We start from the raw sequence: 22,792 nt of genomic DNA, 5'->3' as shown, positions 1-22,792 counted from the left end.
GCTCTATGTACCCTGCAGAAAACTGGCAAAAACTGGGCTAACAGTTCATCAGCTCCTGATCTGTTCTGTGCTCTGTGCACAAGGAAGCAGAGTTCTCCCAGTATTCTGTGAACAAGAGGATCACTCTAACTAGTCAGTGCAGTTTTTGCCTCAGGGTATCACTATATGACTGAGAGGCCAATTAGACAGTGCTGCTAAATGTCATGATTTTATCATGAGTGTGACAATATGAGGTGTTTTTTCTTAAAGGACAAGCTCCTGGAGTTAGGTGAATATGAAATCTTAGCTTTTATTTGAAAAAAAAAAAAAAAGTTAAACATGAAATCACAAATCCTAAATATGCCAACAGCAGAAATTAAATAAAAAAATCCAACATTTTATTATTTTTAAAATTTCATGATTTTTAAGGCAATCTACTGACTTTTTGGGGGGCCTGACCCATGATTTTTGAGTGATTTGCATTGACAATGGATCTTGGGAAATATTTTTACCCTAAGGGGCAGATTCTCAAACTCACCTAAATTGCCATATCTCTACTGAAGTTCATGGATCTATGACAATTTGCACCAGCTGACGATCTGGCTGTCACTGTACGTTAATGCTATAGAAATTTCAGGTACAGGACAGCACCAGGAACTATCAAATTCCCAGGAGGAAGAGACTGCAGCCACCTCTAAAACATGGAAAGCTTAGAGGTCCTGGCTAGGCACAGTATTTCCCACTCCTGTTAGCTACTGTACCTATGATCACATGGCAACACGAAGCATAAGAAGACCAGTTAGACCTAACTTGCCTTCTCATTTCTGATTCTAGAAAAGGTCTGACATTTACTCGGTCGAGATCCATGGCACACAGGATCTGGAGAAAACAGACAAGGAAGATGAAGAGGAAAAGTACAAAGACCTGAAAGGCAACAAGAAAAAAAGCAAGAAGACAGATGACCTTAAGAAAGAACTGGACTTGGTGAGTGTCCTTTGGGGAGGGAAGGGTGGCATGTTTTGCTCCTATTGATGGTGCAGGATCAAACTGACCTGTATAAACAGAACGATTCTTGCAGAAATTAGCTGGTGTTGGAACAGTATCTCCTTTATTCCCAGCACTTCTCATCAGGTCTGCATTTTCCTAGGTGAAGTGGTTATAGCAGGATTTTACCATCACCTCTTTGGGTAAGGTTCCATTGGCATAGAGCAGACTGACAGAAAGATAGAAAGGCAGAAGCCAAACCTCTCAGTTCAGAAGCTGGTAATATGTCTAAGAAATGCGTACCAAATTGAAGTGCAACTTTTTCAGGCTGAATGATTGCAGATTGGATTAGTTGCTTGAGCTCTGGGCTAGGACTCAGGAGAATTGAGTTCTATTCCTAGCTCTGCCGGTGACTTGCTGGGTGACTTGGGGCAAGTCATTTCCCCTTTCTTTGCCTCAGTTTCCCCACCTGTAAAATGGGAATAAGGATACTGACTTCCTTTATAAAGTGATTTGAAATCTACTGATGAAAAGTATTAGATAAGAGCTAGGCATTATTACAGTACCTTCAAAGGGCACTGAGTAACCACAAACGTATTTCCAAGGATTCTACAGTACTTGCGTGGTGCTTTTCATCTTTCAAAGGTCTTTACAAACACCAAGTAATTAATTCTCAATATCCATCCCCTCCAATGAAGTGAAGGAGTGTTCTTATTTTCATTTTATTGATGGGGAAACTGAGGCACAGATAAGTTAATTTACTCAGTCAAAGTGACAGAGAGTCATTGTGTAAGAGCTGAGATGAGATGAGAACTTGAGAGTTCTTGGCTTCTAAGATTGAGTTCAGAATACTATACTATACTACGAGTAAAATTATCAAAAGTTCCTAAGTGATTTAGGAACCTACATTCCATTTTCAAAAGTGAATTAGGTACCAACAGGTCAGCAGGACTTAGGCTCTCTGGTGCCTATGTCACTTTGAAAATGGGACTTGTGCATTTCTGAAAATTTTATCCCCTGTCTCTCTCCAAAACCAAAATGAAGTCCACAAAATTTCTGTTGGATTGTGTTTCTATCATGCCTAGCACAATGGGCCTCTGATCCATGACCAAGGTGCTTCAGTTCTACTATAGTACAAATAAACAACAATTTCACTCCAATAAACTAGATTTCCAACAGGATGAGATGGAAACATTAATAATCTCACTAACTGTCATATTTTAACACCTCTGATGTAAGTTCTGCCTTTTATAGTCCAGAAAAGGAAGAAAGTATAGTTAAAGGATTTGTGGGGGTACCATCTGACTCATTGGGGTCCTTGGCCATGTTAACCTCACTGTGACTCGGTTCCCCCATATGTAAAATGGCTATATGTCTACTTCACGGGGGTATTGTGAGGCCTAATTAAAGTTTGCAAGCTCCTCCTACTTTTTTTAAATGATAAAATATAAATAAATTTATAAAATATAAATTAATGGAGATATCCTATCTCCTAGAACTGGAAGGGACCTTGAAAGGTCATCGAATCCAGCCCCCTGCCTTCACTAGCAGGACCAAGTACTAATTTTGCCCCAGATCCCTAAGTGACCCCCTCAAGGATTGAACTCACAACCCTGGGTTTAGCAGGCCAATGCTCAAACCACTGAACTATCCCCCCCCTTGATGCTGTTATGAGGGGAACTGAGGACAAACTGCTGTCATGTTAATGGATGATCTGGCCTGTTTGCCAACCCTGAGAACATCCCTTTACATAGAGCATTTAAAACTCCCATACTGTTTCCTGAATGGTATCTGTTTGATCTCTGTACTTCCTCCTTCCTTCATTCCAATTCCGATCTCTGTAGCTACACGCTACATTTAATCAAGTGCATTATACCCATGGGATGTCATTGCAGGGAAAGGAGACAAGTTGTCAAGTCTCCCCCTACGACCACCCCTTTCTACCAATGGCAATAACCTGCTGCTTCTGGCTAGAAGACTGTAGTGCATGACTGCACATGAGACATGTTACTGCTAATGTTCAGACCCCATTCCTATCAGATAAGGGCAACAATTTTTTAGTACACACACACACAGACACGGTAGCACTTCTTAATTCAGCATGTTGACTAAAGTGCTTAGTGTTTTGAGGCCTACAGCATCTGGGGATTTTAAGATTAGTTATCTTATCTAAATGAAGCAGAGTTATTCATCACAACCAGCATCACACAGGATATGTTTACACTATAATCGGAGGTGTAATTGTGTGTAGCAGACACACCTGAGCTAGCATCGATTGAACTAGCCTGATGTAACAATAGCAGTGAAGCTGCGGGAGCACAAGCTAGCCATTTGAGCCCTAGGCGGGGTTAAATAGAGTGCTGTCCAGAGGCTTCCTCAGACCCAAGTCCACCCAACTGGACCCAAGCCTGAGATGGTCAGGTTGTTTTCCGACCTGACCCTAAATCTTCCCCCCAAACCTGAGTCAGCGCTGCCACCACTTACTGCCCATGGGGTTGGTATAGTGGTGGTCGCGTGGGCTGGCAGCTGCATGCCCCACTTCTGCCCCCTGCTGCACTGGGCGCATGTTGCAGAGCAAGAAGTACTGCAACTCCTCGGTATGCACAGCACAGCGAAGTGGCGGTGGCCTGTGGGAGCGGGGCATGTAGCCCTTGCGTGCCAACCCCACAGGCAGGAGGAGGAGAGCTGATCTGAGCCCGACAGGGTTGGGTTATTTTCTGAACTACCTGAGCCCCACACTTGTGGTCAGGTCCTGTCAGGTTGCAGGGCTCTGCTGCAGTCACACCTCAGATTGCCATGCAGACATACCCTGCAAAGAGTTTCTCTGTGGAGGAGGCTGGCGGGAGAGGGAGTTACAGAAGTGCTGAAAAAATGTGGACACCATTTCCCAATGCTAATTCGCACTCCACTAGCTTTTAAAACCTGACAAGCTCAAAGCACTTTACAAAAGTGGGGTGGATATTTGTTGTGACTCCCATTTCACATTTGGATAGGTACAGAGAGGTGATGCGACTTGTAAAAGGTCACACAATGAGTAAATGGCAGAGCTGGGATTAGAATCCAGAAGTCCTAGCTCTTCGGCTACAGCTGCTCAGAAAAAATTGAAATTTTGACAAAAAATTGTTTCAGGGAGGGGAAGGGGGTTTGAGAAAAAAAACATTCCCTGACCATCTCTACTCCCAGTGTCTCATGCTAAGCCAAAAGATTGCACTGCGTCTATTTTTGTATGTAGATGGCTTCCCGTCACTGTAGTCTCTGATCTGTCAAGTATTTCAAAATAGAAATTATGCTTTAGTGTCTAAGATGATGGATGACCTGCAGCCATGAAAGGGGAATTTCCAACTCCATCTTCCAAGTATGCAGCTCGACATAATTAGTTGTGTGGTTAGGGAGGTGGTTCTTGCTTTCCTTTGAAGGATCAAGCCTTTGCCACCACTCCTTGAGGCATACCACCATATACTGGCAGCTGGACCAGTAGCCAAGAGCCCAGGGCAATTTCAGTGCTCCTCAACCCCAGAAATACTGAATTTTTCAGACCCACTTTAAGACAGTCTGCTCACTTCTTTTCTCTCTTTCTTTTGTCCTTCAGGATGACCACAAACTCAGCAAAGAAGAGCTGGAGGAAAAATACACTACCAGCATCAGCAAGGTGAGTGAGTAAGATATGAGCAAGGAACGGTATGAATCAAGTATCCTTAGTTCATCTGTGGCCTGATCCAAAGCCCACTGAGCTCAGTGGAAAAGCATTGATATCGGCTGGCTTAGTAGGAGCCCCACAATCATTATTAAAACAAAACATTTTACAGGCGGGAGGTATTAACTCTCAACAGATACTGAAAACAGAGATCAGCCCAGATAGAGTGATTCAGATCTGGATTTTGATATGAATATCTCTGACGTTTGAAGAAATTTCTGAGCATTTTAAATCAACACTATTGGAAAGCTTGGACCCCAATGTTTGGACCTGATCTAAACTTTCCCAGAGTCTGAGGGAGTTTGGACCCGGTATTCAGAATCGGATAGGTCTCAATCTAAACAGATGGCTTCAGTAAAACAATATAGAATCATAGAAATGTTGTGCTGAAAGGGACTTTAAGAGGTCATCCCTGCACGCTGAGACAAGTAACCTAGACCTTGACAAATGTTTGCCTAACCTGCTCTTATAAACGTCCTGTGGCAGGGATTACACAACCTCCTTTGTAAAACCATTCCAGGGCTTAACTATCATTATCATTACAATGTTTTTTCCTAATAGCTAACCTAACTCTCCCTTGCTGCAAATTAAGGCAATTACTTCTTGTCCTACCCTTGGTGGACATGGAGAACAATTAAACACCACCTCCTTTATAAAAACCCTTTACATATGTGAAGGCTCTTATGTTCCCCCTCAGACCTCTCTTCTCTGGAATAACTATGCGGAGTTCTTTCTACCTTTCCTCCTAGGCCTTGTTTTCTAAACCTTTTATCATTTATCTTATATCACAACTGTAGTGAGAAAGCTCACTGCAGATGACTTTACCTTTAAAGAAACCCGTGATTAGTGGAAGTCCATGGACTTGACTTCCTATTGACCCCCATGGGGGATGCACATGCACATCATGGCATTAACAATACTTAGGTATGAAAGCACCTTGAAAATATAAGGTCACAGACTATGGACAATCAAACCCCTATTTGGGGACGAAAGAGAGAAAAGCAAAGTTCCAGGTTTCGAATATGAAATCTGCATTGTCTAACTCAATGTTTACCATGTTTTTTTGTATTTGCAGGGTCTCACTAGTGCAAGAGCAGCAGAGATTCTGGCCCGAGATGGTCCCAACGCTCTCACTCCTCCTAAATCCACTCCTGAAATCATTAAGTTCCTCAAGCAGATGGTGGGAGGGTTCTCCATCCTCTTATGGGTGGGGGCTTTGCTCTGCTGGATTGCCTTCGGGATTCAGCTTGCTCAAGGTGTTGCTTCAGCATTTGACAATGTAAGTACTATGCCAGCTATCTGGTCATCACCTCTTTATAGTCTGGTAGGACTTTTTAGAGAGCTGGGGTCTCCAATCCTCCTACTTCAGTATTGAATCATTCCAATAAATGACAGATTTATTGGTATACTCCGTCTGCTCTCTCTTTATCTATCTTAGGCTTTTGTACTGCCACCCATCACCATAGTATCTAAGCACTTTCAAGTGCAACAGTGAAGTCCCTAATGGACTTTACGGAGTCTGACTCTTCTCCTCTTTTGGGGTAAAAACTCTACTTGGAGCATGTCCTCTTTGTCTGCTTCTGGTTGGTTGGTTGCAGTTCTTGTTTTATTTTGGAGATTATAATAGATAGGGCTTTGAAGACACCAAACAAATAAACACAGCTTAAGTGTGGTGGATGTGTGTGTGTGGGGGGTTGTCTGTTCATTTTTATGGTGGCCTCTGCATCTCCTGTTTTGGGGTAAAATCTTCAAAAGCACCTAAAGGATTTAGAAGCCTAAGTTCCATTTTCAAAAGTCATGTAGGTGCTTTCAGAATTTTATTCTTTACGGATGAAGAAATAATAAAGTATCATAAGGCTATTCAGTTACTACTCCCAATCCAATAGTTTCCAGGAATTACTGGAATTCTCCTGAAAGCACTTATTCCTGTGAGCTCTGCAGCCTGACGTCTAAACCCAAAAGATTCAAAAGTTTGGATGAGCACCCAGTCTTCTAGGTGCAAATCCAAACTGGAGGGTGTGTAGTTCATCTCCAGCCTTCTAATCATGTGCTTCCACCCTGACCCCCAAACAGCTGGCTTGGCTTCCATTCAGATGAGATTCTTATGAAAACTCTTAAAATCCTAGTTTGTCATTTGAGGAGCCGTTATGGTCCGTACTGCTTATTAACATGCATGAGCAGACAGTAGAATTCCACAGTTCTCTCTTAACCAGTTAAAACTAGTTCCACCTCTGCCTGAAGAGTTTATTTTATCAAATTGTGTTATTATTATTTGTATCAGGAACAACAGTAAATGTTGTTTTTAAACTAACTGGAATCATTTCTCTTATCGGTCAGCTGTACTTGGGAGTAGTCCTCGCTCTGGTTGTCATCCTCACCGGTATCTTCGCTTACTACCAAGAGGCTAAAAGTACCAACATCATGGCCAGCTTCAGTAAAATGATTCCACAGGTGAGTGGCCAACCTTCCTCTCTGTTTCTGAAGAGCAAGGGACCAAAACAGTTGGAGGTTGAAGATTTTAAATGTATTAATGGCACAAAACTGGCCTAGTGGGTACCCTCTTTAATAGTGAAGGGAGAATTAAGTTTCCCTTTTAACTCAATAGTGGCTTTGCTCATGGTATTCCCATCATAGAATTCAGCCCCCAGGGCTTTCAGTGGATGAGAAGCAGAATCCGGTCTTAGAGTTGGGAATAATTTTTCTCCAAACTCCATCCTTCACCAGAAGGATCCAGATCACTCTTGGGCAATTTATCCTCTCTCTTACTCAAACATGAGATCCTTTAGTTTGTTTTACTGATGTAACCCAGACTAATGTTAATAATTATCAAGAGTGCCAAACATATGTGGTATTGTATGAACATCTATTGCTACCAGGCACCTTGTCCAATGAGCTTGCAGCATAATATGGAGTTACTGTTCTGTTAGGTTGAAAATTGAATTAAAAAAGAATGCACTGAAGAGAACTGGGCAGCAGTATGATTACAGCAAGGGAGACCTCCCATTTCTATTCCCAGCTCTGTTACTCATGGTGTATAATCTTGGGCAAGTTACAACCTCTATGCCTGTGTTTACCCATCTGTGAAATGGCAACAGTATTGCCTCCCCTGTAAATCTCTTTGAGATCCTTGAATGAAAGGTGCTATACCAAGTGCTAAGTGTTATCAGCTGACCTTGGTGATCTTTCATTGGTGACTTACATGGAATTCAGTAGATGATGAGGAAGAAAGGAATTATGCTGATGTATAACAAAGGGGAACCAGTAGGGGTAAATTTCAACCCCTGAGCAGAGCTCAAAAACGGGGGTAGGGGGTACACAGGCCTTGTATCTGCTCTCTGCACGGGGTGAATTTCATCCATGGTGAAAGCAGGATGTGGGACTGGTTACATTCTTGTTGTTCTCTTGTCCCATAGCAAGCTCTTGTCATCCGAGATGGAGAGAAGAAGGAAGTGCCTGCAGAGCAGCTGGTGGTGGGGGACATAGTGGAGATTAAAGGTGGAGATCGGATCCCAGCTGACATCCGTCTGATCTTTTCTCAGGGGTGTAAGGTAAACACCAGCTTTAGGATGTACAGGGATGAAAAAGGATATGTGACGTTTATGCCACTTTTTTCAGAGAGGTTGCAAGAAAGGAGAGACCATTTGTACAGAGAGAATAGCTCATCAGCCAATAGAAACCTTGGTTTTACATCTATGCTGTGCCTGTGTAGAAGGTCCACTGTAGCACCCAGTGCACGTGGGACAGAAAAGCCCATTACTTATAACAATTCCCCACTCCAAGGGAGAGTCAAGTGCATCTCCTCTCCATCATGATACTACAGCCAGTCTCCTGCCAGTGCTATTTCCCAATGCAGTGATGGAAGCACTGACCCAGTAAACCTCTCTGCAGTGTTGGAGGTAGCTATCTGAGTTATGCTTCCCTCCAAGTCACTAGGCATTACACTGGTTTGACTGGATCTCCATGATAATAGAGGCATTTGCCCTGTCATACTCTCCTATCAGGAACAAAGTTAGACTCTTCTGATTACTATATCCCTGCCACCCACCACCACGATTGCTGCAGCCCTTCCATACAGGTGTATGTAAGCGAGGGTTGCCAACTGCATGAGTGTGTCTTTTGTTGACTGACAGGTGGATAATTCCTCCCTCACGGGGGAATCAGAACCACAAAGCCGTTCCTGCGACTTCACCCATGAAAACCCCTTGGAGACTAAGAACATTGCATTCTATTCTACAACCTGCCTGGAAGGTAACCTGCAGACTGAAGGAAGGGGCTGAGGAACCTGCTTGTGTATAGGCACCCCATCACACCTGCTACTAATTCTCGATGGTGCTTTTTCTAGGAATCCCCAGAAAGGTTTAGGACAAAGAAAAACAAATGAGCAATTAGAAAAAAGAAACACACCATGCAAACAAAAATAAAACTCAAAGCACTAAGTTCTACCTAGGACCCATAGCTGACATGTATTGTTGGCTGTCTGGTCTGGCACTAGATACAGCATAAGCAATAGCTGATCAACTCCTGCTCTCCTTTGGCTTTCCCATCATTATCCTAAGTCATGGAAAGTCAGAGCTGCCCATAAATAAGTGCTTCAGATGCTTGAGGAAAGTTGCTCTTATTTTCAGAGGGGGAAAAAAAGTATTTGGTGCCACATATATCAAATTATTTACTATATGTTTGTCTAGCGTTCTGTACAATGGGTCCCTGATTGTTGACTGAGGCCTTACAGTGCTACTGCAGTACAATTAATGAACACCACTGATGAAAATACACTGCAAGACCCTCCCCTCCCTTATGTAGATAATCCCCTCAGATTTCTGAGATGGATGTAAATAAAAGGTTGAGAAAGGTCCCTAATAACAGGGCAATATAGCACACGAGACGTGTAGCACAATGGGGCCTGGGTCCAGGAATGAAGCTCCTAGGTGATGCAGTAACATATTTCTTTACTAATTGTAATTCTCTTTAGGGAACCAATCCCACACGGTGGTGATAACCTCTCCTTTTCTTCCAGGTACTGCCACTGGCATGGTAATCAACACTGGGGATCACACTATCATCGGGCGCATTGCCTCACTGGCATCTGGAGTTGGGAATGAGAAGACACCCATTGCTATTGAGATTGAGCACTTTGTGCATATTGTGGCAGGAGTGGCTGTTTCTATTGGGGTTCTCTTCTTCATCATTGCTGTGTCCATGAAATACAAGGTTCTGGACTCCATCATCTTTCTCATTGGCATCATTGTGGCCAATGTGCCCGAAGGACTGCTAGCCACCGTTACTGTAAGTCTACACAGGCCATTAGCATGCATTGTACAGCTTTGCTTCTGTTTGTATCAGAATTCATGTCAGTGTGTGCATCACAGTACAAGATGGTCTAGGAACATGGCCAGTCCTAGGTTCTTGCAGTTAACAGCAGGGGATCCCCAATTCTCATAATCCCTTAGTAGAGCTAGGATTAAAATGGGTGCACTCTTATTGAGAAATGGGCTAAGGATGGAACTGTTTACTTAAATCCATCTGAACTTTGGGGCCTTGGACCCGCACAGGTTTTGGAAAATCCAAACTCAACTCCCATCCCAGTATCACCATGTTCGGCCATTTCTAGTTTTTGTGATCTTATAGCAGATGCAACAGCTGCTGCAAGATCAAGTATTTACAGGTGACCTCATGTGAACTCACGCCAGCCCTGAGAAGACCTTACAGATATCTTTTCAGAGCTGGGAATTTCCCAATTCAAGATAGGGAACTCTAGAATTAGCAGAGACCTTAATCTCAAAGACTTCAGCACAACAATCCCATGTACCTATGTGTACACATCCACACACCCTTTAATATAGTGTTGGGTACCATTTCTGTTCCCGTTACTGACCCGCTACATGACCTTGAGCAAGCCACTTCCCTTCTATTTGCCTTCATTTCCTCATCTGTAAAACGGGGGTATTACTACTTCATGTGTGTATGAAAGATTCAGTTCAGTAATAGTTATAAGCATTGCAAAAGCCTCAGATAGATGGTACAAAGAAGTGCAAAGTATTATGAGTACCACTAGTAATAGTCCTAATCCTTTCCTCAGCATCGAGCTACCTATGCACTTCACATGGAAAGAACAGCCACTCACACATCAGTGGTCTTAGCCACAACCATACTCAAGATGTGAAACCATTGTCAGTCATCTTTGGTGACAAACAACTATAATAATTATTAGTACCAGGACACCACAGTGATGGTCACCTTGGAAATATTATGACAAAGTTAGTGGTAATGTGAGCTACTATTAGCTTTGCAGTTATGAGCTTCTCCCAAATTCCAGTCCTTTTACTTGAAATATGGTCCTAATGGCTGTCATGCCCTCCTCCTATCGTCAAGGCAATAATAATCTTGTCTAACCACGCATGAGCCTGTGTGCCAGATGCAGTATTTGCTAACTAGAGGCCAGATTCTGATCTCAGTTACACCATTGTTAATCTGGAGTAGCTTCACTGGCATCAATGAAATTACTCTAGATTTTTACATGAATATAATGGAGATCAGAATCAGGACCTATAGCTTTAGCAGGACTATGGTTGGTTCAAAAATAGCATTTTTTAATTAAAAAATTCAGAACTTTTTTCCAAAAAGCTCAGTGAACATTTCCTGGATTTTCAACAACAACAACAAAAATCTTTCGAAGAAAAACTTTTTGGCTATGTTTTTTGAAAAACAAAACCCATTTTTCTTCATTTAAAATATTTAAAAAAATTACTGCATTTTTCAGTTTTTTTCCTTGAAAAAATGTTTTAGTTGAAATTTCAAACAAGCTCAGGTTACAATCCACGGAGTCGCGTTGTGCACAGCTTTATGACATTGCTCACCTGTAATGGTACCTCACTAACAGGGAGCTGCAATTCTCCCATTCCCCTAGGTGAGTTTGTCTCTGACAGCCAAGCGAATGGCAAAGAAGAATTGCCTGGTAAAGAACTTAGAAGCTGTGGAAACGCTGGGCTCGACCTCCATCATCTGCTCTGACAAGACAGGGACCCTCACACAGAACAGGATGACTGTTGCCCATCTTTGGTTTGACGATCAGATCTACTCAGCTGATACCAGTGAAGAACAAACAAGTAAATATATATGGGAGATGGAGAAGGGCAACCAGGTGGCTTAGACATGCCACAAGGTGGATGTCAATCTGAATTTAGCTGAGGCCGATGGTGACGACTTGTAGTCACATCATCTGATGGCTCTTTGGTGAACTGCTTTCAAACAAGCTGGTGGGACTCAGGACAGGTCCCACTGGACAAGCACCACTGGATATCAGAAAAAGCAATCCAGCTGGTAACAAGAAGTCTCCCCCCACACCTTGTTGACCATTTTAGCAGAGATAGCAAGGACTGGATGGAGCCTGAATTCCAATCTCACCCCCGCAGATGGTCCTTATAAAATCAGGTTGAAGCACTTTGTGTGCGGTGGGGGAAGAGAGCCTGTCCTACAGCTGTTTTCTGGAGAAATAGAATTCTTCAGTCTAGGAAGTACTAATCCATCCCCTCTTCAGCACTAAACAAACAAGGCGTCTTTGCCAAAATAACTCTGGCAGGACTGGTATGGAGGTATGGTGTGCACGGGGGAAGATATGGTTTGAATTTCTATATACCTGAATCTGATAAGAATGGCCGTTTTCTCCTGCAGCTGCTTTAACATAAGGATTCCACTATCCAGCATCTAAAAAGCTGCAATATTTGTATGGTTTTTTGCTTCTTTTCAGCCCAGTCCTTTGATCAAAGTTCTCAATCATGGGCAACTTTATCAAAGATCGTAACCCTCTGCAACCGAGCCGAATTCAAACCAGGACAGGAGAACGTTCCAATAATGAAGGTATCCGCTACTTTCTGAGATCATTTGTTTTACACTGAAAAGATTGCATGCAAAGTTTGTCTTTGTTTTTAGTGCTGCCTTTCATTTTAAAATTCCCATCACTTTTGTGTTCCTTGCTTTACCCTTGAAAGAAATAGAAAGAGGGAACAGACAAAAGCAATATTCATTTAAGTCAAAAGACAGCTCAGATATCAAGATTAGTCTTTCCACACTATTAATCTAAACTAATAAAAAGATAGAAAGGGTAAGAACTTGAGTTATTTCCTTGTAAAGCATTTGTTATAGGCAGTACTCTGATTAGAACAGGGGACTCCAGATTCCTGGGCTCTACTCTTGATTCTCTCACTGACTGTGACATGCAATGGAACTCACTTGACAATTGGGTAAACTGAGGCACTGACATTAAGTGAAGAGAACATTCATTTGCCCCAGAGCAGAGAACAGCCACAGATCTTTCACTTCCACTGAATTAAATGCAAATCTCACCTCTTTGCAGTAGCTTTGTCACAACAGCAACCCTAAAGAATGGCTCAATATCACTACCCTAAAGACCGCAATTAATAAAATCAACAGCAATACAACCCAAATGCTCCCATGGCATAATTCAAGAGAAGGATGGAAAATATAATCTCTCGTACTGATTGCTTGCTTTAGGTAAACTGGTTGGTGCTTTGCTGCCAGAGTGACAGCTACATTAGAAAGCACACACTCTATCACACATGTGTGTAAACTTATTTCAGTTCCTTGGATGAAAGTGCAAAAGTATGACTACTAAAAATACATGTTTGTTCTTCTCTGCACAGAGAGTTGTGGTGGGCGACGCCTCAGAAACAGCCCTGCTGAAATTTGCTGAAGTAATCTTGGGTGATGTCATGGGCATTAGAAAACGGAACAGAAAACTGGCCGAAATTCCTTTCAATTCTACTAACAAATTCCAGGTGTGACTTTCTTCTTTGGAAAATGAACCAATCGATCCATATCTTTGTCCAACCCAGTGTTTGTGGCTGGGGCATGGTGACATTAATGGGGAAATTCAATATCCTATGCAGTTTAAGCTCAGAGCCACGTATTTCCATGGAGGCAGCTACCCTGCTGGGACTTTCATGCAAGGCCATGCAATTAGTTCCAGGGAATTCAGGTTACATTACGAAAGAGGGAATGGAGCTGTAGCCCATGCAGTGTGGCCAAGCTGCCTTGAGCACAGTATGTAGGAACCTATAGTTTCTATAAACATTATTAAAGATGAGGGTGAATCCGATCTGCATCATTTTATGGAAATAACACTATTGACAGCCCTCAGGCTCCTAGAAAGTTGACAATGCTGCCTAAGACTGGGCAAAGTTTGGGCACCTGTGTCTTATTAAAATAAGATTATTATCACACAGTGATCTAGTATATGTCATTAGAGCAAGGTATTTCATTCTATCAAAGACCAGATTTATCACTTCAGAAGAGATAATGTACATTAGTGAGAAAGAGGAGGAGAAATATTTCTTGGCTCCAAGTTAAATGGACTCTTATGGTCAAATTCTGCTGTCAGACAAGCACGGCCAATTCCCATTGCCATCACAGTGGGCAGGGCCAGTTCTAGGTTTTTTGCCGCCCCAAGCAAAAAGAAAAAAAAAAAAAAACCTCCGGGAGTGCAACTGCAGAAGCAAAAAAAAAAAAAAAGGGCATTCAGAATGCCGCCCCTGAAATTGTGCCGCCCCACGCACATGCTTGGTTTGCTGGTGCCTAGAGCGGGCCCTTAAAGTGGGGGTTGCATATCTGAGGGCAGAATTTAGCCGTTGGTGGGTTATGGTGGAAACTGAAGGGGACCATACACTGTTTCAATCATTCCATCTTCATGGTGCCCACAGCTCTCAATCCATGAGACCGAAGACCCCAATGATAAACGCTTCCTGCTGGTGATGAAAGGAGCCCCAGAGAGGATCCTAGAGAGATGCAGCACCATCATGATCAATGGCGAAGAACAGCCACTGGATAGAGAGAGGGCTGAGGCTTTTCAGACGGCATACATGGAATTGGGAGGCCTGGGAGAGAGAGTGCTGGGTGAGTTCAAAAGGGAACTGAAAATGGATTGCAACAGAGAAAGGAATTGGGAAATTAAAACTGAGTTAAACGCCAGTGGCTCTGGGCAACTGGATGTTACAATAAAGGATGCATTAGGTGTGCATGGGAATATTATACATGTGACAATCCTCATTCCAGTCTTGGAATGACAGCTGAAAATGGGTGCAGTCTCAGAGGAAAAAGAAGAGAAATGACCTGCTCATTCATGGATGAAATGATAAAAAAAACCCTCAAAATAACTAGAGGGTTAACCCACATCAACACTGCTGTAAACTCTTTCCAGCAGGGACCTTGGGACAGTAGCTTGCACTATGTGGGGGAGGGAGCAGGTACCAGCTACATTTCTTTGAATGCTGGTGCTGTAAAAGAACATTAATGCAGCTGACAAGGGATTAAAATTCCACCACAGAGGACATTTCATGGTTGTTTTTTTAAAATGCAGTGGTATAACGTAGAGAAGAACAAATAGTCATGCTGTACCAAGTCTCCCTTTCTCTTTTGACCCTTCCCCTCCACCCTGCTCTCACACTGCTCTACTGGGTTTCATTCCAGGCTTCTGCCATTTGTACCTGCCAGAGGATGAGTTTCCAGACACCTACCCCTTTGATACAGACTCCATGAACTTCCCCACCTCCAACCTGTGCTTTGTAGGACTCTTATCCATGATTGACCCACCTCGCTCCACCGTGCCAGATGCCGTGTCAAAGTGCCGCAGTGCTGGGATCAAGGTAGGGTTTCTGCCAGTCAACAGCAAAGCAGGTCGACATAAGAGATTCCTAAAGCGCCCATGATATAGCCTCAAGTTCTTGCTGCATCATGGTCACATTTTACTGTATTCAGGTTAAACACATCTCAGGAGATAACTGAAGTCTTATTATCTCATTAACGTTGGCCTGGGGTATTAACCTGGGAGTAAATTTTTACACCCACTTAAAATCTCTTTTACATTGCCAGCATGGTATGAAGAGAACTTAATGTAAATGGGCCCATTGCAAAGATGGGCTGAAACCAAAACCCCAGATGCAAAAGGATTCCAAAATTTGGGGGGAGGTGCAGAAGTTGATCCAGATCCAACCTTGCAGCTCAGGCCCATTTCTAATACATAAAGGCACCTATGGAGCTGGAATTATTCACCCTAAACCATGAAAGAGTGACAAAAGTCCTTCAGAAAGGGGAAGAACTACATTTAGATCATAAAAACTGAAAACTTTAGAAAAGTTTTCAGTTTTTAGAAGTCTATGCAAAGCAACAGCTTCCCTAGCTGTCTTGCCAGGACAGCCTCAAGTATATATGCAGCTCAAGGCTAGTGACGGGGAGCGAGTTTCAACTGCATATTGGATCAGGAAAGGGAAATCAGCCTTTGAAGCAACCAGCCTAAGGCAAAATGAAGGCGGTCCCAATATTTGGTAAACTGCTGGCATTCGGAGGTTGCTAGGCTTGCTACCAAGCAGCTCTCTCCCCTAAAAGGTTGAAGAGACGCGTGTCCCAATTTTCTAGGATACCTCCTGTCACAAGGACCTAGTTTATGTTGCAATATTAATCAGTGTTTCCAACACACCGTGCAAACTCTTTATTCTACAGTATTGGTCCCCATCAACTCAATAGCAATACAACAGCATTTGGGGTTATTAGTGTGCTATATAAAAATAAATACAGGACCTCTGTTTAGGAGAAGGAGTGAGGCAGATCAGAATTAGAGAAGGAGCCTGGTTTCCTGAACCAAGCCTTCCCTTTCACTTTCAATTCAACAGTGCCAATGTCACTTGGCTTAGGAACTGGTGCTAACATTGGGCTAGCAGGTTACTAGCAACAATCTGAATATCTTTGAAAACCTGACTGCATGCTCAGCATGCTAAAGAAACAAAGCCATTCATTGGTGGAGAACAGCCACCTCCTTCTGCTATTCCTAAGTTTCTCATTCGATACACTTGTCCCTTCATCAGGTTATCATGGTCACTGGCGATCATCCAATCACAGCAAAAGCAATTGCCAAGAGTGTAGGCATCATTTCCGCCAACAGCGAGACCGTGGAAGATATTGCCAAGCGCCTCAACGTTCCAGTCGAGCAAGTCAATAAACAGTAAGAGCGGGCAGCACGCACCTGTAGCTATCTGGAAATGAAACCTTTCCTTCTCCTCTTATGCGTGTATTAACCTGTTTCTACAAAACAGTCACTTTTTGCTCTCCTGCTTCTTGGTACTTTCCTAGCCCTGATATCCATCCAACTATTCATCTCTTCTACCCAGATCCATCCATCTAGTTTATTCTGAAATGTACTGAGGCTGAATGGAGTTTTGATGATTCAGTGAGAGAAGAATAAGATAACCCATTCTACCATTCCACCTCTTCCAGCCAATACAGCATTGCTCCCTACAGCACAATCTCTGTTCTTTTGCAAGGTCTACTGATGGGGCCTACTACCACTTTCTCCACTAGGGAATTGTAGTAATACCTTGCATTTCTACAGAGCCTTTCAAGTAATTCCTGCTGACAAACGAGGAAGGCTACTTAAAATTAACTTGCTTATTGCTGCCATGCCCAACCCACTGAATTGAGTACAGTGTATGAATGTATGGTTTGTATCTAAGCTTTTATGTCTGAGTTTCACTGTGCATTCCTGTGGCTATTACAGGGATGCTAGAGCTGCTGTAATTAACGGAATGGAGCTTAAGGATATGACCGCAGAGCAGCTGGATGAGATCTTGATCAATCACTCAGAAATAGTCTTCGCTCGTACTTCACCCCAGCAGAAACTGATTATAGTGGAGGGCTGCCAAAGGCAGGTGAGTGAGAGAAAGCAACAGATACACATATGTGGCCCTAATGGATTTGTACAGTGATGGTATTTGCTCAGATGTCCTCCTCAGCAACAGACAGAAGTGATAACCTCGTGGTGTTAGAATCAGGTAAGAGGGAGGGAGGTGAGTTCCAGGTTCTCTTTTCAAGCTGCAGCCATCTGAATCTACATACTGTAGTGAACTGGCCAGTGTGCCTTTGGCACCCCATCCTACACTGGATAGAATATAAGCGGCTCCATTGCATGTCAGGAGTCCCATGTTGGTACTGGCTAACTGACACTCTTCTGTGGTAGGGCCTGGTGCTTGAGGGGAAGTAGCAGAGCTGCAGCTGCACTTTGGGTGTGAAGTTCTAGTTGTGACACAATGCTGGAATCCCTGGGGCCAAGGATTGATTATTTAGGATGCCCCCTTCCCCAGATGGTTCTATAAACCCAGATGAAAGCAGCATTGTGACCATGCCCTCTTGTCCCTCTCCTTCAGTCTCACTTAGGCCTTCTGTACAGCCATGTTTACCAATACAGGGCATGAGTCCCAATAAACTGCTTGATCACATGCTTTGTCTAAACTGCCTCTTAAACTGTCTTATAGCTTAGATAGGAGACTAGTGTAGGGCAGGATTTTAAGAGTTTTGTCCCATTCACCGCAGTTATTTTAAAGCTGTCTGGAGTAGAACCAACACAGTGGGTATATAGTGCACCATGAAAAAGGTGAGCAGAGCACCATCCAGACTTCCTCCAAGGGACTTTTCATGGCTGTGCGATCTCCCTGCTTCCCCACCAATGCAAGCTGTGACTTAGCCGATGGCTCTCCCTCAAATTTGCAAGGAAAGCAGATGCAGCATGGCCCACTTTTAATGTTTGTAGCTTTGGCAGAGCTGAGCTTTCCCATCAACATCAGCTCTTTGGGTTTAATCCTGAATTGCTTTCAGGGAAACAATGATATTACTTCTTAATTTCTAGCATTACCCCTTTTTAGATGGCAAGCTCTGGGTACAAGTGTTCTGTGCTGTGCAGATGTCTACCCTCCAGTAAGATTTGGCTCTTTGAAGGATGAAGAGCAAAAAAAGTCAGTTCACGTTCTATGTTTAGTAACTAGAGCCTATAAGTATTATTTATAACTGGTATCATGTAGCAAAATCCCCCAAGGGACAAGACATTCAGTATTTGTCGTAATTAGTTTGCCACATTTTTTCCTTTGATTTTTTTCTGATTCTGCTCATTGCACTCCAGATTCTCCAGAAGCCAAAGCATCTTTGAGAGGATACTCGGTTATATTAGGAAGTTTCATCAGAGAGGCTAGTCCAGAGAACTGGGGCCTTTTCTAGTTCACCAGCTCAAATCAGTTCAGGTTCACAAACTAAAAGCAAGGTTAGCATTTAGTGGCTGTTCAGTAGCCTTCATTAAAGTGGGAGTGGGGTGTGTGTGTGTGTGTCTCAGCTATATCACAAACCACCCCAAAATTGACATCCTTCATAGACACCTTAGGAGAGAGGCCAAGGAGGGGATGGGACCATGGTAACTGAATCCCCCTTTGCTCCCCCAAGAGTATCTCTGGTTTCTTCAGCCAGGGATGGGATACATTGGCAAGACATTGTAGAGGAAATGTATGCTATCACTGCCTATATTCTACCTGGCTAGAGGAAGAATTTGGCTTCAGGCCAGGGCTGCCCATCCAGCACCTTTCGCCAGCACACATTCACTTTAAAAGAACAGCTCAAGAGCACTGACATTAATTTTAACTTGTACTGAACTCTGCTCCAGAAGCTTTAAAGGTGGGGGCTTTTCCTTGCTGGAGGATGGACTAATTTTCTCAGTCACCTGAATCCTACTGTGTTCCAGGATGCAGTTGTTGCGGTGACTGGAGATGGAGTCAATGACTCCCCAGCTCTGAAAAAGGCAGATATTGGAATTGCTATGGGTATCGCCGGCTCCGACGCAGCTAAAAACGCAGCTGACATGATCTTGCTGGATGATAACTTTGCTTCTATTGTCACAGGAGTGGAGGAAGGTAAAAATAAGATTCACTGCTCTCATCCCTAATGGAAGCTGCAAGTAGTCGCATTGGACTTATAGCCACTATCCTCTGTCTTATTATTTTAAAGAGGCCCACTTGCTTGCACTATTGTTCACTTACATTCGCACACACCATTACCTGGAATATGCATGAAAACTGGGGGACTGCATGTTCATTTTGTTGCAAATGTATGTATGCAATCACACATTTGTGCATACCAGAATCTCTCTCTTTTTAAAAAGGCATCTCCTAGGGCTAAATGGTCAGTTTATTGACCTTTATGGTAACTACGTACCCAATTCTGCATGCACTAGTCATGTGTCCCTTAATATCCTACACAATCCAATCTGTATCTATGGACTTAATTTCCTTATTCAAACTTCAAACTCTATGGACCTATCAGAACCATGGTAGCTAACCACTTTAAAGTTAGAGACAGATGTGAATCATCTCCGACCACAACCACATCTTAGGGTTTTATGACCTGCTCACAAAGAGCAAGGCAACATTACACAGATACTATTTGCTCAGTTCTGCTATGCCTATCAGTTTGAATCCTGAACAAAAGCCCTTCATTCATGTCTGATCCTGTTTTAATTTCAGCCTCAAGTGTTGCAGCAATCTCTTGTACCCTTTCTTTTCTATTATTTGTTTGCCACCCTCTCTTGCTTGACCCCAGCTATATTACCACCTATTCTAAATGTTTTAACTGTAACTGCTGAAAAAAAGATGGTGGGAAATTTTCAGCCAGCATTGGCCTTAGTGAGTATTTTAAAATAAACTTTCTGTTTTTCCTCAGGCCGCTTGATCTTTGATAACCTAAAGAAAACCATCGCCTACACCCTGACCAAGAATATTGCCGAGCTCTGTCCCTTCCTGATCTACATTATCGCCAGCATCCCACTGCCTATTGGCACAATCACTATTCTGTTCATCGACCTGGGCACAGACATCGTAAGTTGTCTCACCCCAGACATGGTTAAAACCAGCTGGCCGCCCAAGCAATTTCACGTGCATGTTATTGACTCTGAGAATGAGTAAGCGGCTAGGGTTTGAGTGCCAAGGAGACTCTTGAGCCTCGCTGGGTGTGAAGCAATTAGATTTGATGTACATCTTTGAGGGATTAGTCATCAGTCAGGAACTGAGAGCCTGTCATGCTAGGAGTCTACTACAGGCCACCTAACCAAGTGGAAGAGGTAGATGAGGCTTTTTTTAAACTACTAACAAAATCTTCCAAAGCCCAAGATTTGGTGGTGATGGGGGACTTCAACTATCCGGATATATGTTGGGAAAATAACACAGCGGGGCACAGACTATCCAATAAATTCTTGGACTGCATTGCAGACAACTTTTTATTTCAGAAGGTTGAAAAAGCTACTAGGGGGGAAGCTGTTCTAGATTTGATTTTAACAAATAGGGAGGAACTCGTTGAGAATTTGAAAGTAGAAGGCAGCTTGGGTGAAAGTGATCATGAAATCATAGAGTTTACAATTCTAAGGAAGGGTAGAAGGGAGAACAGCAAAATAGAGACAATGGATTTCAGGAAGGCGGATTTTGGTAAGCTCAGAGAGCTGATAGGTAAGGTCCCATGGGAATCAAGACTGAGGGGAAAAACAACTGAGGAGAGTTGGCAGTTTTTCAAAGGGACACTATTAAGGGCCCAAAAGCAAGCTATTCCGCTGGTTAGGAAAGATAGAAAATGTGGCAAAAGACCACCTTGGCTTAACCACGAGATCTTGCATGATCTAAAAAATAAAAAGGAGTCATATAAAAAATGGAAACTAGGACAGATTACAAAGGATGAATATAGGCAAACAACACAGGAATGCAGGGGCAAGATTAGAAAGGCAAAAGGCACAAAATGAGCTCAAACTAGTTACAGGAATAAAGGGAAACAAGAAGACTTTTTATCAATACATTAGAAGCAAGAGGAAGACCAAAGACAGGGTAGGCCCACTGCTTAGTGAAGAGGGAGAAACAGTAAAAGGAAACTTGGAAATGGCAGAGATGCTTAATGACTTCTTTGTTTCGGTCTTCATGGAGAAGTCTGAAGGAATGCCTAACATAGTGAATGCTAATGGGAAGGGGGTAAATTTAGCAGATAAAATAAAAAAAGAACAAGTTAAAAATCACTTAGAAAAGTTAGATGCCTGCAAGTCACCAGGGCCTGATGAAATGCATCCTAGAATACTCAGGGAGCTAATAGAGGAGGTATCTGAGCCTCTAGCTATTATCTTTGGAAAATCATGGGAGATGGGAGAGATTCCAGAAGACTGGAAAAGGGCAAATATAGTGCCCATCTATAAAAAGGGAAATAAAAACAACCCAGGAAACTACAGACCAGTTAGTTTAACTTCTGTGCCAGGGAAGATAATGGAACAAGTAATTAAGGAAATCATCTGCAAACACTTGGAAGGTGGTAAGGTGATAGGGAACAGCCAGCATGGATTTGTAAAGAACAAATCATGTCAAACCAATCTGATAGCTTTCTTCGATAGGCTAACGGGTCTTGTGGATAAGGGAGAAGCTGTGGATGTGGTATACCTAGACTTTAGTAAGGCATTTGATACGGTCGTGCATGATATTCTTATCGATAAACTAGGCAAATACAATTTAGATGGGGCTACTATAAAGTGGGTGCATAATTGGCTGGATAACCGTACTCAGAGAGTTGTTATTAATGGTTCCCAATCCTGCTGGAAAGGCATTACGAGTGGGGTTCCGCAGGGGTCTGTTTTGGGACCGGCTCTGTTCAATATCTTCATTGACGACTTAGATATTGGCATAGAAAGTACACTTATTAAGTTTGCGGATGATACTAAATTGGGAGGGATTGCAACTGCTTTGGAGGACAGGGTCATAATTCAAAATGATCTGGACAAATTGGAGAAATGGTCTGAGTTAAACAGGATGAAGTTTAACAAAGACAAATGCAAAGTGCTCCACTTGGGAAGAAAAAATCAGTTTCACACATACAGAATGGGAAGAGACTGTCTAGGAAGGAGTATGGCAGAAAGGGATCTAGGGGTTATAGTGGACCACAAGCTAAATATGAGTCAACAGTGTGATGCTGTTGCAAAAAAAGCAAACGTGATTCTGGGATGTATTAACAGGTGTGTTGTGAGCAAGACACGAGAAGTCATTCTTCCGCTCTACTCTGCTCTGATTAGGCCTCAGCTGGAGTACTGTGTCCAGTTCTGGGCACCGCATTTCAAGAAAGATGTGGAGAAATTGGAAAGGGTCCAGAGAAGAGCAACAAGAATGATTAAAGGTCTTGAGAACATGACCTATGAAGGAAGGCTGAAGGAATTGGGTTTGTTTAGTTTGGAAAAGAGAAGACTGAGAGGGGACATGATAGCAGTTTTCAGGTATCTAAAAGGGTGTCATAAGGAGAAGG

At 42.9% G+C, this 22,792-nt stretch overlaps 2 protein-coding genes across 3 annotated transcripts in view; one reads left to right on the top strand and one right to left on the bottom strand.

Moving 5' to 3' along the window:
• Window positions 1-22,792, bottom strand: part of SCN3B (sodium voltage-gated channel beta subunit 3) — a 125,164-nt gene that overhangs the window by 64,031 nt on the left and 38,341 nt on the right. The gene's annotated exons all lie outside the window — the stretch shown is intronic.
• The window catches only part of ATP12A (ATPase H+/K+ transporting non-gastric alpha2 subunit), a 29,697-nt gene that overhangs the window by 1,877 nt on the left and 5,028 nt on the right, over window positions 1-22,792 (top strand). The window contains exons 2-17 of the mRNA XM_005303722.4: window positions 814-963; window positions 4,553-4,612; window positions 5,733-5,936; window positions 6,995-7,108; window positions 8,071-8,205; window positions 8,788-8,905; window positions 9,672-9,940; window positions 11,562-11,760; window positions 12,402-12,511; window positions 13,315-13,449; window positions 14,371-14,563; window positions 15,137-15,312; window positions 16,528-16,664; window positions 17,217-17,367; window positions 19,221-19,389; window positions 20,195-20,349. Of these exons, the coding sequence (XP_005303779.1) occupies window positions 814-963; window positions 4,553-4,612; window positions 5,733-5,936; window positions 6,995-7,108; window positions 8,071-8,205; window positions 8,788-8,905; window positions 9,672-9,940; window positions 11,562-11,760; window positions 12,402-12,511; window positions 13,315-13,449; window positions 14,371-14,563; window positions 15,137-15,312; window positions 16,528-16,664; window positions 17,217-17,367; window positions 19,221-19,389; window positions 20,195-20,349 (2,475 nt within the window). The remainder of the gene's footprint in view (window positions 1-813; window positions 964-4,552; window positions 4,613-5,732; window positions 5,937-6,994; window positions 7,109-8,070; window positions 8,206-8,787; window positions 8,906-9,671; window positions 9,941-11,561; window positions 11,761-12,401; window positions 12,512-13,314; window positions 13,450-14,370; window positions 14,564-15,136; window positions 15,313-16,527; window positions 16,665-17,216; window positions 17,368-19,220; window positions 19,390-20,194; window positions 20,350-22,792) is intronic.

The sequence above is a fragment of the Chrysemys picta genome, chromosome 16, assembly GCF_011386835.1.
Source record: "Chrysemys picta bellii isolate R12L10 chromosome 16, ASM1138683v2, whole genome shotgun sequence".
Taxonomy (NCBI): domain Eukaryota; kingdom Metazoa; phylum Chordata; order Testudines; family Emydidae; genus Chrysemys; species Chrysemys picta.
This window is presented reverse-complemented; position numbering and strand designations above follow the sequence as displayed.